At 56.3% G+C, this 18,215-nt stretch overlaps 1 protein-coding gene across 4 annotated transcripts in view; it reads right to left on the bottom strand.

Annotated features, from left to right (window-relative positions):
- TIMP2 (TIMP metallopeptidase inhibitor 2) overlaps positions 4,703-18,215 on the bottom strand; it is a 46,042-nt gene continuing 32,529 nt past the window's right edge. For 3 of the 4 annotated variants that reach the window (XM_013989846.2, XM_021066201.1, XM_021066202.1), the window contains exons 2-5: positions 18,114-18,214; positions 15,824-15,932; positions 9,139-9,263; positions 4,703-7,533 (exon numbers count right to left, since the gene is read on the bottom strand). In XM_013989846.2, the coding sequence (XP_013845300.1) occupies positions 7,336-7,533; positions 9,139-9,263; positions 15,824-15,932; positions 18,114-18,214 (533 nt within the window). In that variant the 3' untranslated portion in view covers positions 4,703-7,335. 4 annotated transcript variants of the gene reach the window in all.

Raw genomic sequence — 18,215 nt, 5'->3', positions numbered from 1 at the left:
ATTGCTGTCACCACTGCAACCACCTTGAGCTTGTAGGCGGGAGTCCCAATTGTGCAGAGGCCGACCTCCTTCCCCTTGACCTCCGGATGGGGCGGCCAGTGCCTCCTGGACACCCCCGAAGGCCCCATGAGCACCTGGAAACTCATCATGCCCCCGAATGTACCCCCTTCCAACACACACTCCGGGCAAGCTGCTGCTCACTGGGCTGGTGTGTGGAGGGCAGACCAAATCCTTGCCCTTTTCAGCTGCTTTCCTGGGGGTGAGCCGCTGGGGGGCACTGCTGAGACTGGAGGGCAGAGGAAAGGAGAAGCAGGCCTCTCCCTCCCCCCCAGCTTTGTTTTGTTTTGTTTTTTTCTTGTTGTTTTAGGGCCACACCCATGGCATACGGAGGTTCCCAGGCTAGGGGTCCAATCGGAGCTGTAGCTGCCGGCCTATACCACAGCCACAGCCACGGGGATCGGAGCCACGTCTGTGACCTATACTACAGCTCACAGCAAGACCAGGATCTGAGCAAGACCAGGGATCGAACCCGCATCCTCAGGGATACTAGTTGGGTTCATTGCTGCTGAGCCACAACAGGAACTCCCCCTCCCTCTGCTTTGAATAGAGTTTCGGGCAGTGGCTCCAGCTCGGTCCAGAGAGGCCATGGTCTGTCCTCTCCCCGGGCTCTTGCAGGGCAGCCTCCTGCTCTGCCCCTCCATCCTCGAGGTGCTCACCGCTTCCTGCTGCCGCTCCTTGACTCCCCAGGGAGTTTCTTCCATTAGAATGTAACCCATCCCTACCCCAATCCCTGCTCTTTGACAGGCTGCTCTGAGTGGTGTCGGTGTTCCTGGCTGGACCTGGACTCATACAGCGACCCCAACGTCCACCTGCCCAGCCAGCATCCTGGGCTCCTCTCTCTCCCTCACCCCATGTAAATTGTCAGTCAACAAATGATGCTATTTTTTTGTTGCTGGTGGTCTTTTTCGGGGGGCTGCACCCACAGCATATGGAGGTTTCCCAGGCTAGGGGTTGAATTGGAGCTGCAGCTGCCAGCCCACATCATAGCCACTGCAACGTCAGATTCGAGCAGTGCCTGCAACCCACACACCACGGCTCATGGCAACACTGGATCCTTAACCCACTGAGCAAGGCCAGGGATTGAACCCACATCCTCATGGATACTAATTAAGTTTGTCACCACTGAGCCACATCAGGAACTCCCAAATTATGCTAATTTTGCTTTTCAAATATTCCTCAAGCCATTCCTTCCCCTCCGTCCAGCCAATGGCTAAGGTGAAGCCCTTCTCTGCTTTCTCCTGGGATATAGCCAAACCCTTTGCCAAATAGAATAACATACTTCAAAAGCTTACCTGAGCCCAGGTCTCTCCTGTCTGAAACCCTTCCCTGTCCCTGGTGCTGATGGGAAAGCCAAGCTCCTTAGCAGAGTCTCTGAAAGCCCCCGGGGGCTGGCTCCTGCCTGCCTCTCCCCACTCCCCAGCCACTCCCTACCCTGGATCCTTCAGCGGAGCTAAATGCAAGTGTTCCCAGATCCAATTAGACAGTCTCTACTCCAGGCTCAGGTTGGTCTTTTTTGGGGCTGAGCCTGCGGCACATGGAGGTTCCCAGGCTAGAGGTCCAATCGGACCTGTAGCCACCAGCCTACACCAGAGTCACAGCAACTCGGGATCCGAGCCGCGTCTGCGACCTACACCACAGCTCACGGCAATGCCGGATCCTTAACCCACTGAGCGAGGCCAGGGATCGAACCCACCACCTCGTGGTTCCTAGTCGGATTCGTTAACCACTGCGCCACAACGGAAATTCCTCAGGCTGGTCTCTCCCCCTGGTCCTTCAGCCACCCCCCTGGTGCCACCTCCTCCAAGACGTTGCCCTAGATTCCTTCCATCCCTGCTAGTGGGTTGGTGTTGCCTTGGGCTGGCAGCAAATTCCACTTATACATTCAACCGGAATGTTCTCTGGACTTCTCCTCCCCTCCCCCCAGCCATATCTCATTTCATCTCTGTCTCCCTGGGCCTGGGACACCGGAGGGACACTGTGGATAAAGGTGAAATCCACATGCTAGCGATGAGACAGTTGAATAATCCCTAAATCCTGAAAGAGAAAACAAGGCACATGGGAGATGCAAGAACACAATCATCTCAATTTTCAAAAAAAGCTGGAACCAAAATGAATCGAATGAGAACTTGCCTTTCAAAAACCACGTTAGCAAATTCAGCGTATCGTCACTCAGAAGTCACCTGGGGGCTCCTTACCTTGGAGGTCAAGGCAAAAGGGACTGCGCCCTCCCCGGGTCCCTCGGCCTGGATGACCAGAGCCGTGCTCATTTCTGGAAAGACCTCGAGCACACTTCTCATCGTAAACCACTCATTGTTCTGACTCTCACATCGACCACTGTGAGGTCTGGTTCCTGTGAGCCACTCCCGCTGGGCCCACACAGCTAACAATTGCCAGTTTTTAGAACCTGCCAAATTAGATCCACACCCGGGGCTAGTTGAACTCACCAAGGAAAAGCCCCGTGGCAGGGCTCGCGGAGCGGAGCAGGGTTTGAGGCCTTCTCTCCCCTGCATGCGGATGGACTGGGGCCTGTGTTGGGTGCTTTGGCCAAAAGTAGCCAAGAGGCCTTAAATCCCTGGGCTGGCCTCGGCCGCTGGCCCGCCTCCTGTCCCCTCCCAGGTGGAGCTAAGAAAACTCACTGCCGTCAAGGCCGCAGGTGTGTGCTTTCCCTGTGTCTGGGAGTAACTACCCACCCCTGGTAAGACTGAGGCCCTGCTTGAAGCCTTGCAGAAGTTCGCGGTCCCCAGTGCCCGCCAGCCCCCCACTCCCTGCCGACCCCCCACTCCCTGCCGACCCCCCACCTCCACTCACTTCATCCCGCTGGGTGCGGCTCCCACCACCCTCCCAGGTAGGGCTTGACCTGTTCCTTCCCCTCAGGTGGTGCTGGTTATTCCTTGTAGCTCAGCGCTGCTTGTGTCTGTTGGGGGTTCTGACCAGTGGCCCCCCTTGGATTTCTTTCACAGAAAGAGCAAGGCTGAAGGGGAAAGAGTGGGGTCTGGTAGAATCTTGAACAATCTGGCTACCCCATGTGTGGCTCTTCAGACCGATTTAAACCTGCAAGATCGGGAGTTCCCGTCGTGGCTCAGAGGTAATGGACCCGACTAGTATCCATGAGGACATGGGTTCAATCGCTGGCCTTGCTCAGGGGGTTAAGGATCTGGCATTGCTGTGAGCTGTCGTGTAGGTGGCAGAAGTGGCTTGGATCTGGTGTTGCTGTGGCTGTGGTGTAGGTCGGCAGCTACAGCTCCAATTCAACTCCTAAGCTGGAACTTCCATATGCTGCAGGTGTGGCCCTAAAAAAACCAAACTAAAAAGTAAGAAATAAAACGGCAAAGATAAAGAAAGCTGAGATAATTGTTGAAACTGGATCATGGATACATGTCACCTCTGCGTGTGAAACTTCCCGGACCAGGGGCTGAACCCTCACCACAGCAGTGACAATGCCAGATCCTTAACCAATAGGCCACCAAGAAACTCCAGAAAGTTTTTATTATCCAAATACGCGGCTGAACCATTTTCCCCATACATCTCATCATATGGAAAAAAAATCCAAAATCTGTCTGCGGTGGACGGACCGCCTTTAATGTTCTGGGGCACAGACATTGGGGCAAACATTGTCCCGCTAACTCTTTGCCGCTTCGCAAAGCAGCAGTGAGCTTATTCTTGCTGACTGGGGAGCAGCTGCAGAAAGTGGTAGACCCAATCTTCCAGCGTGTCCTGGAGTAACAGATTCTCCGTGCGGGCCAGAGGGCGGGCACGGGTTCAAACACACCGTGAACAAGTGTTCCCATGATGACGTGCAGTAATAGGAGACTCCGCTAAAGTTTCAATTGTGAGGGGACCATCTTTCCAAGCTTGAGGGGGAGGGGGGAGGGGAGAAGGGGGGGGCACGGCAAACAAGGGAGGCCTGAGGGAGTAACGCCACCGTACAGACCTTATCTGGATCCTGACTCAAACCAACAGGCCATAAAAAAGCACCTAGGAGACCATCGGAGATACGTGAACACTGACTGGGCATTCCATGATATTAATGGATTCTAATTACTTTTTCGGGGTGGGATAAAAGGATTTCGGGAAGTGTTTTTTAAAGTAGCTATTTTCAGAGATAAGTACTGAAACATTTACAGGTGAACATGGTTGGCGTCTGGCATCTTCCCTTGCCGATCGGCTCAGGCAGGGTGGCTGCGGGGGAGGATGCAGGCAGAGAGGGAAGACGGTGGGCTCACTGTTCAAGACACAGGATGGACACACAGCTCTGATCTCCTGTGTGCGTGTGCGCATGCACGCACCCGTCCTACTCCGTAACAGAAAGGGAGACGCACGTGCTGAATGCAGGGGCCCCATCCTGCCTCTTGGCCAACTTAGCACGAAAAGCACGTTTGTGGAGTTCCCTGGTAGCTCAGTGGGTTGAGGATCCAGTGCTGTCCTGCTGTGGCTGGGGTCTGATCCCTGGCCTGGGAACTTTCACATGCGGTGGTGCAGCCAGAAACACACCCAAACGACAACAGCGAAAGGAAAAGCACGCCTGCTGTCGCCTGCCCCCCGTCTCATCCCACACAGGTCTCCGAGCCCCCAGGCCCGCACCCTCCCCTGCTCCTAAGCTAGAAAGCGGCTGTCAGACACAAGCACACGGAGAGAGGCAGCGTTCTCGTTGATAATACTGTTTATTGTCCACGGACCGAGCGATCACTCGAGAAGGATACAAGGCATCGGAGACATGCGCTGTCTGCTTGTCGACTTTCAACAACTCTCATGTGTTCCCAGCACAGGGAGGTCTCAGACTTCATATCCCAGCAAAATCACATTGCCCCAAAATTTAAACGACAACAACAACAACGAAGAAATCCAAACAAAAACGAACAAGGTCAACAAAGCTTTAAATTACGGCGGCGAGTCCGATATTTCTGAGTACTCATCAAGCAAAGATTTGGAGAGGATTACGATGTAAACTTGATCTTAAATACTGTGAGCTGCTTGCACGGAAACCAGAAGAGAGGAAGGAAAGGGCAGCGCTTAGGATGTAACATATAAATTAAACAACGCCAAGTGGAGAGCCTTCTTAACCTCCCTCTCGACGGCAGCGATTCACCGCGAGGGTATGAGTGGCCTTCCTCGGCGGCCCCCGCATCCTTCGTCCTGACTTTTGTTCTCCTCCTCGGCACGGCTACAAGCCCCATGTACATGGATTGACTACAAGGAGGCCACGTTTTGGAACCCACCTACTCACAGATCCTTCGCTTCGTAATAATTGGAACCGAAGAACAAAAGGTGGGAGGTGGAAAGGCAATGGGACTCAAGGGACCGAAGGAAAGGTCTGAGGGGGTCCCCATCCGAGGCTGGTGACCACGCCGCGTCCACTCTGGGTCCGATGCTTCCACGAGGCAGAAACCTTTGGGAAGAGAAGGTGCACGTCTAACCCCTACTGAGAGTCATAAAAACACAGCACAGGAATGATTACAACGGATGCCAGAAACAAACCCCAAACATTAAAAAAGATCAGCAGAAACAGGAGTAAATGTTACATATGATAACACCATACAGGAAGCAGACGGGGGGGGGGTGTTATATTGATTGGAGGGTCTGGTGTTCTCGTATATACTGGATTCACACGGACTGGTCCATCATGACATCTTATAACTTCCTATCACTGCACAGCATGAAGAGGCCCTCGGAGCGGGCCAGATTCCCCGACTCTGCCCTAGAAAGGGAGTCATCAAAATCTGTGCTGACCGGGTCCCGGTGGGCACGGGGGCTGCACGCCACAGGGGGGGGTCAGGCGTCTGAAAGGTGCTTTGGGGTCAACGCAGAATAGCGCAGGCTTAGAAGCTGACTTTGGGAGAACTCTGCAGGAGAACCACGCCCAGGCCGACAGACTTCACTTTCACTCTGTGTGTGTGTGTGTGTGTTTGCCTAATATACACCATAAACTCGGAACAGCCGATTTATACACCGCGAGTGGGTGGGAAGAAAAAGGAGATTATCTTTACTGTTATTGGGAAACTTGCACCAGAAAACCATCCTCGGGGGACAGATCTGTTCTCCAGCTCCCTATGAAGTTTCTTAACTGGGTGATCTTTGTGATACAAGAAAGTCAAGCCGAGGGGGGTACCCCCGTGATTTGGGCTCACATATCATCTGAGAATTCATCTTCAGAAGAATGAGATGTCTCGAAAAGCCGGCCACAGTGTCCCGGAGGGCCACAAAGCGATGGCAGTCTTATTGATGCCACCGTTGGAAGGACTGCACCCTACACTGAGCTAACAGCTTCACTCGCAGGAGCCCGCCCAGCACAGGGAGGTCACAAAGCTCTCAGGGCGCTCTGAGGCGTCCTGGGGGACAGGGCGGCACCCAGCTCCTGATGTCCTCAGGGTGTGCAAAGGGCACAGCCAGCTCATGCCACTGGCCACACACAACCCCTGGCAAAGCCTGTTCCTGGGGGTCCCAGGCCAGAAGAGCAGGAGGGAGCTGGAGAGACGGGGGGGCTCAGAGGCTCCGCAATGAACTACAAGGGCAGCCAAGCATCCCCCCGAACGTCTGCCCCAGGGCAGAACGGTGCAGATTCCCTCAAGGCCTGGGGTGTGTGCTGGGGGCTTGGCTGGGCTGAAGCTTGTCGCTGTCATAGTTCTACGAGGCCCGGGAGGGAGGCTCCCACGGAAATTCTGCAGATTAATACAATCGATCGGGGCTCCTTCGAGAACAAGCCCTGGGTCCAGGGCTGCTCCTGGACACACAGAGGTCACGGGTGCTGGGAGTCCGTGGCGGGCACAGGGTACTCACAAGGGGCAGGGACTGCCACCCTAGGGCCAGAGGGGTGGAGGCTGCAGGAACTGAGGGACATGCCCCTCTCGAGAGGAAAGGGACCTGGTAGGCCTGCTACACAGTCTGGCAACGACCCTCAAAAGTTTCTGCAAAAAGCATATTTACGGGCTCTGCCCTGACCAGGCTGGGGGACCCCTGAAGGCAGTCTGCTCAGCGTGTGTGACAGTGCCGGGGCGGGCCTGGGAGGCAAGCCCGTGTGTTCGGCCCCTGGCCACACCGAAGGGTGGGAGACCACGCCGCACGGCGCCCAGGGTGGGGGATGGGGTGCAGGACCCACCTCTGCCTCCAGACCCACAAGCACATTGAAAAGGAAAATGGGGGCGGGCGGGAGAATCACACTAATGTAGACCCGCTTGGATGACTGTTTTATTCATGCTGTTTCCAGGGAGGGATGTCGGAGCTGGACCAGTCTGGACTCTCGGAGGCTCTCTGTTGGCCACAGGGGTGCCGGTGGCCTGCTTAGGGGTCCTCGATGTCGAGAAACTCCTGCTTGGGGGGTGCCGCTCCGCGGTACCACGCGCAGGAGCCGTCGCTTCTCTTGATGCAGGCGAAGAACTTGGCCTGGTGCCCGTTGATGTTCTTCTCCGTGACCCAGTCCATCCAGAGACACTCGTCCGGAGAGGAGATGTAGCAGGGGATCATGGGACAGCGCGTGATCTAGGAGGGGGGGACACGGAGGTGGACTCAGCGGGGCACCAAGGCCACTCGGGGGGGCCTCTCCAGAGCCTGGCGCTGCACCTGGCGAAGGCGGTCCAGGGCAGTGTGCAGAATGAATGACCGCGCTAAGTGCAGCAGGGAGGGAGAGAGCTGGGACTGGAGTGGAACCTGCTCCATCAGCAGCCCTTCCTAAGCCCCACGCTCTCCAAACAGCAGGACAGGCCTGCAGGGGGCACTGTGCACCACCTCTGCTCCCCCAGCTGCTATAGGCGCGCCTCCACTTTGGGCCATCTGGTCTACCTTCTCTGAGCACAACAGGGCCTCAGCGGAGCCCCACCCCCCTGGGAGTATAACGTAGTAACGATACAGAGTTCCCTGGTGGCGCAGGGGGTTAAGGACCCGACACGGTCACTGCTGTGGAGCAGGTTTGATTCCTGGCTTGTGAACCCGCACATGCTGTGGGCATAGGCCCCCAAATAATAAGAGTAACAAAAACAATAAAGGGTCTTGGATCTCGGGGATCGGGTCAAGGCGAATGAGAAGGACGGTGTCTTGCTTTCAGTTACGCTCAGGCTCAGAGGGCTCCGCAAGGAGCATCCTGGGAAAAGAACCTGGATCCGCAGGAGGGTGAAAACCTCAGGCCTCGTAAAGAAAAAGAAGGAACTTGGGTTTTGTTTTGGGGTTTTTTTGGGCCGTACCCACAGCATATGGAAGTTCGTAGGCCAGGGATTGAATCCAAGCTGCAGCCATAACCGAGGCCACAGCTGTGGCAGCAATGGATCCTTAACCCACTGCGCCGGGCCGGGGATCGAACCCACACCACCTCAGACAATGCCAGGTCCTTAACCCACTGCACCACAACAGGAACTCCAGGAATTGTTTCTTGAGTTCATGTGGGGCGCAGAGGCGTTTACTGGACACACATGAAGCTGCAGGTCAGAATTCACACTCTGGGCAAGCTAAGGGGTGGGCTGGCGAGGATCTGCCAGGATGGGGAGGGGAGCCCCACAAGCGGTGCCAACCAGACGGCCAAGCCCTGCAGCCCTGCTTGGTCCAGCACCTTCTGGACCCAGACTCACTTCTGGTGACGCAGAAGGGCGCCTGGCACCCAGGAGTGCTGCCTTTGCTGGGAGTGGGGAGCGGGGCGGTGGTGATGGAAGGGTGAGAGGAGCCCGTGGACCAGGGACGTGCTAGCGCCGCTGCAACTGCTTGGCACAACCTCTGGGCTGCTTTTAGGAAGAGAAGCTGGGGCTTTGGGGGTTCTCAACAGAGACCCTACGTTTAATGTGGCCTCATGCACGGAGATGGCTGGTACGCTGGGCCACCCTTTCACCAGGCACACGGGTCTCTGCATGTGCACATTTGTAGAAAAATACTCCTAGGACCACGTTCTGCTCAGCCAACTCCTCCAAGGAGGCTTTCTTCCTAGAAGCCACTGGCCACATGGCCAGAGTCCCCTTACCTCCCAAATGTCCCCTGCCGACATCGCACGGGTGGGCAGGCCACACCCCCAGAGCCCTGCCCTAAGTCAGGAAAGCCAGGGATCAAACCCCGGCAGTCCACCTGGAGGAGGTGATGAGGTGACGCCCAGGAGGAGAGGCTTACCTTGCACTCACAGCCCATCTGGTACCTGTGGTTCAGGCTCTTCTTCTGGGTGGTGCTCAGGGTGTCCCAGGGCACGATGAAGTCACAGAGCGTGATGTGCATCTTGCCGTGCCCCTCGGCCTTTCCTGGGGAGACAGGAATCGCCAAGCTCAGGACGCGTTTCGGCTCTTCCTCTGCATCTGCATACGGCTCGGGCGGGGAGGGTCCGTTCCGACAGGACCGTGTGCGATGCCGCATCCCCTCCGAGATCCAGATGCCGAAGCCCCGACTCCCAGCATCGCAGCACGAGACCGTATTTGGAAAGCAGGTCTTTAGGAAACTGAATAAAGTGAAGCCAACAGGACTGGTGCCCTCATGAAAGGGAGAGACTGGGACACAGGTGCAGAGGAACGACCACGAGGGGACACAGGGAGAAAGTAGCCGTGTACAAGCCACGAGAGAGGCCTCAGAAGACACCAAGCCTGCCAGCACCTTGATCTTGGACTTCCAGGCTTCAGAACTGTGACAAAGTGAATTTCTGTCACTTAACCCCCCAGGCTGTTTTGTTACAGCAGCCTGAGCGGACACATACCTCATGGGTTATTTATTCTGAGTATAAAAAGAAAGCAAGCTCAGGTGTTCCCGTCGTGGCTCAGTGGTAACGAACCCAACTAGTATCCATGAGGATGCAGGTTCGATCCTTAGCCTCGCTCAGTGGGTTAAGGATCTGGCATTGCTGTGCGCTGTGGTGTAGGTTGAAGACGCAGCTCGAACCCCGGCATTGCTGTGGCTGTGGTGTAGGCCGGCAGCTATAGCTTGGATTCGACCTTAGTCTGGGAACCTCTATGTGCTGTGGGTGTGGCTCTAAAAGGACAAAAAATAAAAAAAAGAAAGAAAGCAAGAAAGAAAAAAGCTCACTGTATTAAAGTTAGAGAATGTAGGAAATGATTTTTTCACTCCTCTATTCTCATTACCTGGAGCTAACATTTTGATGCGTGTCCTTCCAATATTACTTTATGCACACGTATTCAGACACAAAAGATCATGTATTGTTTCCCGTTTTTTCCACCAAATATTTATTCATAAGCATTTCTTCTATTTGGCGTGGACCTTATAACCCTGGGTTTTTCATAAAGAGTAAAAACAGAGTCTTATACGATTGGAAATCCGCCCCGAATGCCCTACACGGGGGATACCGACACCGTCGGTACCTCAGGCTCCTGACTCAGCCCCCTTCCGCCCTTTGCTGACGGGTTCTCACTGTGACAGCCCGGGCACTGGCCACACAGGGAAAAAGACAGGCAATTGTGTTCGGACGGAGGACAGAACCCGACGAGGGCCAGGACGTCGTCTCGAGTCTGGTCCCTCCCGCTACAACGGCGCCTTGTCAAGAGACACAGATGCCCAGCGATGGCACCGGAGCCTGGCAGAGAGCAACGCGCCATCCCTGAGAGGCAGACAGGTGCCCCGGGCTATACTTGAGCAGCCCCGCTTCGCAGAGCCCCAGGGCATCCGGCCTAATGATCTCAGGCACAGCCCCGGCCACGCAGAATCCGCTAATGGAACCGTGGCTCAGGGAAGCGAGGCTGCAGCTCGTGGACGGCGCCCTGTCAGGAAGAAGCGAAAGAGAAGCCTCCGGCCAGGACAGGTGAGCATCGGCGTGCCTGAGGCTGGGAGCAGCGTCCCTTCCGCTGGGCTGGGTGCTGGGTGGGCTGCAGGAAGCACCTGCTGCGAACTCGCCCACTCTGCCTTCTGTTTTAACCATGCCTCTTACCTCGGGGGCTCTATTTTTCCTCGTATCTCTTTGGACTTGCACGGCGTTCCAGGTATAGGAAAAGGATCAAGGAGCAGGATGGCTACCGGAGCATTCATTCTGCTCCGAATAACGAAAAAAAGATGGGTCTGCGGAGTTCCCACTGTGGCACAGTGGGTTAAGAATCTGACTGCAGTGGCCCAGGTTGCTGCGGAAGCACAGGTTCAATCCCTGGCCCGGAACTTCCATATGCCTTGGGTGCAATCATTAAAAAAAAAAAAAAAAAAAGCATGTGTCCAGGTGGCCTTAAACCTCAAAAACAGATATATATTTTCCCAAACCTGTAGCCATTTTCTGGGAGTTCCAAACAGACGAGGCGCAAAATGGGCAGATGGCAAGTAACTCCTTCCCGTTTCCTCTGCATTTACCACCTGCCTGGTGGCGCGCGGCCCCTCCCTGCCCCGCCCGATAAAAGGTTTCTGATGATGGGAGTTCCCTGGTGGCCTAGTGACCAAGGATGTGGCATTGTCACTGCTGTGGCTTGGAAACTTTCACACGCCACAGGTTCAACCAAAAAACCCCAAAGAGTTCACTGATGGTGACACCATCAGTTCTAACCATGTGCTTCATTCTTTCTTTCCTCCCTTCCTTCCCTCCTCCCTTTTCAGGGCTGCGCCGGCGGCATATGGAGATTCCCAGGCTAGGGGTCAAATGGAGCTGCAGCTGCCAGCCTGGCCACAGACACAGCCACACCAGATTCGAGCCACACCTTCGACCTGCAGCTTGCAACCTACACCACAGCTTGCAGCAACACCAGAACTTTAACCCACTGAGCGAGGCCAGGGGTTGAACCCACATCCTCATGGATTCTAGTCAGGTTCTTAACCCACTGAGCCACAACAGGAACTCCCTTCTTTATCTTCTCCTTGCTGTCTTCTTTTTTTCTAACCTTTTCACCACCGATTCAAGCTTCTGCAGAGAGCAGGCCAAGGCCAGACCCAGGGGAGAAATGGAAACTGTGTCTTCAGGGGCTCCAGTCACTGGGCTAATGTGAATTTTATTTTATTTTATTTTTATTTATTTTTGTTTTTTGTGTCTTCTTACGATTTCTTGGGCCGCTCCCGCAGCATATGGAGGGTCCCAGGCTAGGGGTCGAATCGGGAGCTGTAGCTGCCGGCCTACACCACAGCCACAGCAATGTGGGATCCGAGCCGCGTCTGCAACCTACACCACGCTCAGGGCAATGCCGGATCCTTAACCCACTGAGCAAGGCCAGGGATCGAACCCGCAACCTCATGGTTCCTAGTCGGGTTCGTTAACCGCTGCGCCACGACGGGAACGCCTGAATTTTAAGTGTTAAGGACGACGGGCGCAGCATCTCAGAGATGTTAAAAGGAGACTCCTCTCAGTAGAGATAATTAGGCCTTGGCTGGGCATCTGTCTGCCTCGGAAAGAAAGCGGAGTCTTTCTTGGATACAGCAGGACAGGAATGAATTAAAATTTGTAACTGAGGGTTGTCTGTTGTTTTGTTCCTTCTGGAGGAGGAGAGGGCTGCGGAAGAAAATTACAGGGCCCGCTCCACAGCAGTTCCTGAACACGGCGTCTCGTGGAGCCCGGCTGAGCACGTGAAGCTGAGTCACCAGCCCAGGGGAGGGGCTGCCCCGGGCGGTGCGGTCACTGGCGGGGCTGCAGCCAGGGCCGGCTGCGCGGCGTGCTGGGCCCCGCGGTCTGGGGGGAGCCCGTTCTGACTCTGGGAGAGCAGGACGGAGAGTCTGGGCTCCAGAAGGTAAACACCAGATTTCCTCCAGCGCTGTCTCGACGAGCCAGGAACACGTCGGCCGAGAGAGGCCCCTCGGCGACGGGGTGAGTCAGCCGCCAGCGGAAGGGCCTTTTACTAACCTCACGCTCCGCGGCCGCTTAGGAAACTGAAAAGCACCTCATGTGACTTGTTTGCTTCCAGATGAAACGTGGGTTCGTCTCGGGCGCCAGGCACACGGCCACCCAGTCAGGATGTCTTTGACGGTCTCACGTCTTTATTACAAGCAGAGCTACAGGGTGGACGGGTCATGGGCAGCCTCTGAAAGGGTGCTGCCCTCACCCGCATCAACTGTCTTCTCATTCGGCCTGGGGACAAGTTAAGGGGCCAGTGCGGGAGCCGCGCAGGTCACATACATGGGACATGGTAAACAGCCTTTGACAGTGACCATGGGCGGCTGCACTCGCACAGGGGAAGAGCCGGGTCGGCAGAAAGTAACTGGAGTCATCGGGCTTCCTGAGACCGACCCACGGCGCCCCCTCTGGACAAGAAGCCTCTCCCCGTCAGAGAAGGGCCGGGGCACAGCTGATGGTCCTACCCGCGTCCCACAAAGGAGGAAAAGCAGCAACTAGCGAAACAATCACACGAGGCCGCCACGCAGAACCGCTGGCCTCCACCTTTGTCCTGGACCCGTTTCCTCTGGGGTGAGTGGCACAGGGATGGGACACTCAGCAGGGACACTGCATGCTGGGCTCCTGACTGCTGGACATAAGCCACCGCCCTCACCTGCGCCGGGATCCAGCCAAAGGGCTGTGGTCTGGCCTGCCCACGCCACGGAATAAAGGCAGTGCCACACTCCTCCAGGTCTCCGGACGAGAGGCAGCTCTGACCGACCGCAAAGGGCCCCAGGAGATGAAATAACGCCCAGAGGCTACCTGTGTGCAGGGGGCGATCCCCTTGGCTGCTGCGGCTCAGCCCTCCTGAGACTGTGCAGCGGGCTAGCTGGCACCTCTGGAACGAAGGATCTGCCTCTGACCCAGAGCAGGGAGGGTTCTCAGCCCTGGCTGCACACTGGTCTCTCCAGGAGAGCTTTACCAATGCTGAAGCCTGGGCCCCATCCCTCGAGACTCTGCTCGAGTTGATCTAGGGTGCTGCCTGGGCATCGGGATTTCTGCCACCTCCCCGTGATACTCCAACGAGCTGTGCAGGGTAGGCGTTGGGACAGTGGGACTTTTACACCTGGACGGGTGACGGAAGAAGCCGAGTGCGACAGACCCGGGTGTCAGGCCCCCCAGGGTCTAAATTCTGGCCACACCACAGCACCACTCACTTGCCGGCAGTGTGATGCCAGCAGGGCTGTGCTGAGAGCAACACCTAACCACCAGCTCTTCTGGGAGGAAAAGCTCTGGTGTGTAGCATCTGCCGAATTCTATGGTGTGAATACTCCCACCCTGGCCAATTTCAAGCTACCGACACGGACATCAACCCCAACAGAACAATCGGCTTGAAAGTAGAAGAGGGTTCGCGCCAGTCCCGGGCACACGGCTCCATCTCTCTCTTCCTCAGTTTTCCTCATCTATAAAATGGGGGGTCACAATCGGGGGTGGTGAGGATTAAACAGAACCCACATGAAACACATTTGGAGAACAACGGTGCCAGGAAAGCTGCACTCCTATTGCTAGGAGCTGCGAGGTGGTGAAGCCTGATGTGGGAGCATTTAAGACAGAGCCTCCGCACGGGCGAGGATTCCGCTGGGTGTGTCTGGCAGCAGGTGGTGGCCCGGACACGGTCACTTTCCCCCCAGGAGCTGCCCGGCGACGGGGTGCAGGCTCTCCCTCCTTGAGGAAGCGCTTCGGCAGCTCTGCAGTTTGGCCAGGCAGCCCCTAGAGGGCAGTGTGAGGAGACCCAGCAGGACAGCCGAGGCTCTCCCTGAAAAGGGTGCTACAGTCCAGCACAAAAAAGGGACACAGGAAACTAGAAGCTGTTGATTTGTTGGGGCCATCCGGTCCCTGCACCGTGGGAGGCTGTGTCTCCACCTGTGCATGTCCCAGGCAGGTCAGCTCTCAGCTTTGTGACTGTGTCCTTGTCCCTTTTCTCCCCACTTGGTATTATTGTTTCTGTTATAGAAACAGTAGGTGCTGCAAATGCGAAACGGTGCCGCTGCTTTGGAAAACAGCCCGGTATTTCCTCAAACGGTCAAACACAGGGTCACCTGCAATTCCACTCCTAGGCATCTACTCAATAGAGATGAAAACACACGTCCAGGCAAAAGCTTGCACATGTGTTCAGAGCAACACTGTTCCCAGCAGCCAAAAGGTGGGAACAACCCCAACAAAATGCTGAATGGATAGACAAAAATCCATCCAACGGAGTATTAGCCACACAAAGCAGTGAAGTTCTGATACACGTCACAACATGGATGAAACATTACACCTTTTAAAACATTACACTGAAAGAAGCCAGCCACCAAGGACCATATATTACCTGATTCCATGCATAAGAAAGCTCCGAGTAAAGAATGATACAGAGACAGGAAGATTAGTGGCTGCTGAGAGCTGGGGGTGGGAGGCGACTGTGGGGTTAGGAAGGTAATAGCTAACGGTACAGGGTTTCTTTTTGACTCTGGTGATGCCTGCGCACCTCTGTACAGAGACCGTCGTGGCACAGGGGAGACAAATCTGACCAGTACCCCTGAGGACGCAGGTTCGATCCCTGGCCTCCCTCAGTGGGTTAAGGATCCAGCGTTGCTGTGAGCTGTGGTGTAGGTCGCAGACACGGCTAGACACGGCTCGGATCTGGTATTGCTGTGGCTGTGGCATAGGCTGGCAGCTCCAGCTTTGATTTGACCCCTAGCCAGGGAACTTCCATATGCCACGGGTGTGGCCCTAAAAAGACAAAAAAAAAAAGGCAGGCAAGCAAGGCAAGCAAGGCTCACAGGCCTAGAGCCTTGAATTATACATTTTAAGTGGGGGCGTTGTATGCTGTGTGAATCACACAGCTCAATAACACTGTTAAAAAAATAGATGCTCCAGGAGCGCCCGTCAGGGCTTAGTGGAAATGAACCCGACAAGCATCCGCGAGGACACAGGTTCCAGGAATTCTCTGATGGGAAAAGGCAGGGAATCCCCGAGACGCCACCCCCGCCCCGCCCGCCAGGGGCTCCACCCCCGCCTCCCCACCCGTATCCTCCTCCTCACCTGCGATGAGGTACTCCTTCTTTCCTCCGATGTCCAGCGAGACGCCGCACACCGCGGAGGAGGGGGCCGTGTAGATAAACTCTATGTCCTTGTCAGGTCCCTTGAACATCTGGAAAGAGGAAGAGGAGGGCTGTAGGCAAAGATGGACGGCACGGCCCCACCCCGACCCAGCGGCCCTGCAGAAAAGGGGGCGGGATGTCCCCGTGAGGCAGAGTGGACAATGACCACCCCCCACGCACAGGGCTCTCTGAGCCGCTCGGATTCACTGCTTAGCGTGGCAGCTGTCACCTGGAGGGACGCAGCTCAGACAACACGTCTGCTCCCCCTACGCCGCTGAGGTCATCTCAGCATCCCTGGTGGGGGGGCGGCTGTGTACCTGTGAGGACCGCCGCGTTTGTCTGCTTCCAGGAATTCTGGTCAAGCACTGGCGTCCTGACGGGGACGGGGACCAGAGCACAGAGGCGCCCCTCCCGGGAGGATGTGACGCCTGGGCAGGTGGAGTCTGACTTTTCAATTCCTGATTTCCCTACGGCCTCTGCCAACAGCCCTGCTGCCCGGGTGAGGGGTGCACTGTCCTGGGGCCTGGGCAGGAAGTGGGGAAGCCATGGCGGGGTGCCCCTACCGCCCCACCCGGGACAGTGGGGGTGGGGGGTGATGGAAAGGGACCCCCCCCCAGGACCACACAGCAGACTCCACGGGCTCCGAGATGCCACACCAACCACATCAGGACTCCCGCTGTGGCGCGACCAAGGTTAACAGTGTCATTTGTTTGGGGGGCAACGTTTCAATAAGAAACCCAGTAAACGAACTCAACTAGCATCCATGAGGACATGGGTTCGATCCCTGGCCTCGCTCAGTGGGTTGAGGATCCAGCGTGGCCATGAGCTGTGATGTGGGTCACAGACGCGGCTCGGATCCTGCGATCCCGCGTTGCCGTGGCTGTGGTGTAGGCCAGCAGCTACAGCTCCAATTCGACCCCTAGCCTGGGAACCTCCATATGCCATATGCCGCAGGTCCGGCCCTAAAAGACAAAAAGACAAAAAAAAAAAGACAAAAAAAGAAACCCAAACGGATTCGGCTCATCCTCACGTCATGATGAACCAGCTTTGCCCCACTCCGACCCAAGAGCACAGCAAAAAAAGTTCACCAAAGGGCTCAGCCTGCTTCCTTCTTGGCGTCAACACCTGCCTTTTCACGGCCCCTCAACGCGTCGCAGGAGAAGAGCCCTGTCTTCCCCGCTTCAGAGAGATTTAGGCACCGAGAGACCGGGTCACCCTTGAAGGGACACAGAGGCGATGACCGAGCATTTTGTAGACCTTCTGGTAACATTCATTTGCTACTTTTTATTTTTGTAGCAAAATGAAATATGGATGGCCACACTACGAATCAGGTCAAAAACCGTCCCTGCAGCTGGAGCCTAGAACTTTCTTCCCTCTTGTAGATCAAGTTAGTTCCTGTCAACGACGACGAGCCTCCACCAGCGCGGGTCCCGTCCTCCCTCCCTCCCTCCCAAACCCGGGCTCCTGGCCACCCATTCCTCTCCGTCTGCAGCCCCCAACGTCTGCCCCGACCCTCCCCAACCCGGGGAAGCACCTTCTCCACCACCGGCCAGGCTGCCGCGTCCACCTCTTCCTCAGACGCTGCCCTGGCGCCCCTGTCCACAGGCCTCCTCTCTCCAAACCCACCCCACCCCCCAGAAGGCAGAGCGACCGGGTCTGACTGGTGCCCACCCGCAGTTTGGGGGAGTCAGTTCCACTGCCCTCTCGCCGGTCGTGGGCCGAGTCTCCACTGCCTTCGAAACCCCCAAGGAGACATGGAGAGGCACTGGTGGAACGTTCCAGACGCTGTGAACTTGGTAACTGAACGCTGAGGCTCTGCCACTGATTCACAGCAGAGTGAAGATAACACTCTTCTCAAAAAACCTGGCTGATAGGAACAAGCCCTGTCCACACAGCATCTCAGGCCCTTAGAGGTGAAGGAAGATCAGATCCACTTGAGGCTTGACACCCCTGCTGTCTGCCCCACTCGTGGCTGGACCGTGTTGCATGGACCCAGTGGCGTGTGGCGGTGCTGGGACACCTCTGCCTGGCCCCTGGCCTCCGGAGGCCTCCCGGCTGCCAGCTTGACACCCCTGCTGTCTGCCCCACTCGTGGCTGGACCGTGTTGCATGGACCCAGTGGCGTGTGGTGGTGCTGGGACACCTCTGCCTGGCCCCTGGCCTCCAGAGGCCTCCCGGCTGCCGGACCACCCGCAGCTCCGCCGAAGCCACCTGGACGGTGGGTCACTTTACCTTTATCTGCTTGATTTCGTACTGGATCCGTTTGATGGGGTTGCCGTAGATGTCGTTCCCGGAGTCCACCTCCTTCTCGCTGACGGCCTTGGCCCTGATCAC

The sequence above is a fragment of the Sus scrofa genome, chromosome 12 (assembly GCF_000003025.6).
Source record: "Sus scrofa isolate TJ Tabasco breed Duroc chromosome 12, Sscrofa11.1, whole genome shotgun sequence".
NCBI classification, from domain to species: Eukaryota; Metazoa; Chordata; class Mammalia; order Artiodactyla; family Suidae; genus Sus; species Sus scrofa.
The sequence above is the reverse complement of the archived record's forward strand: the minus strand, read 5'-3'. Positions and strand labels throughout refer to the sequence as shown.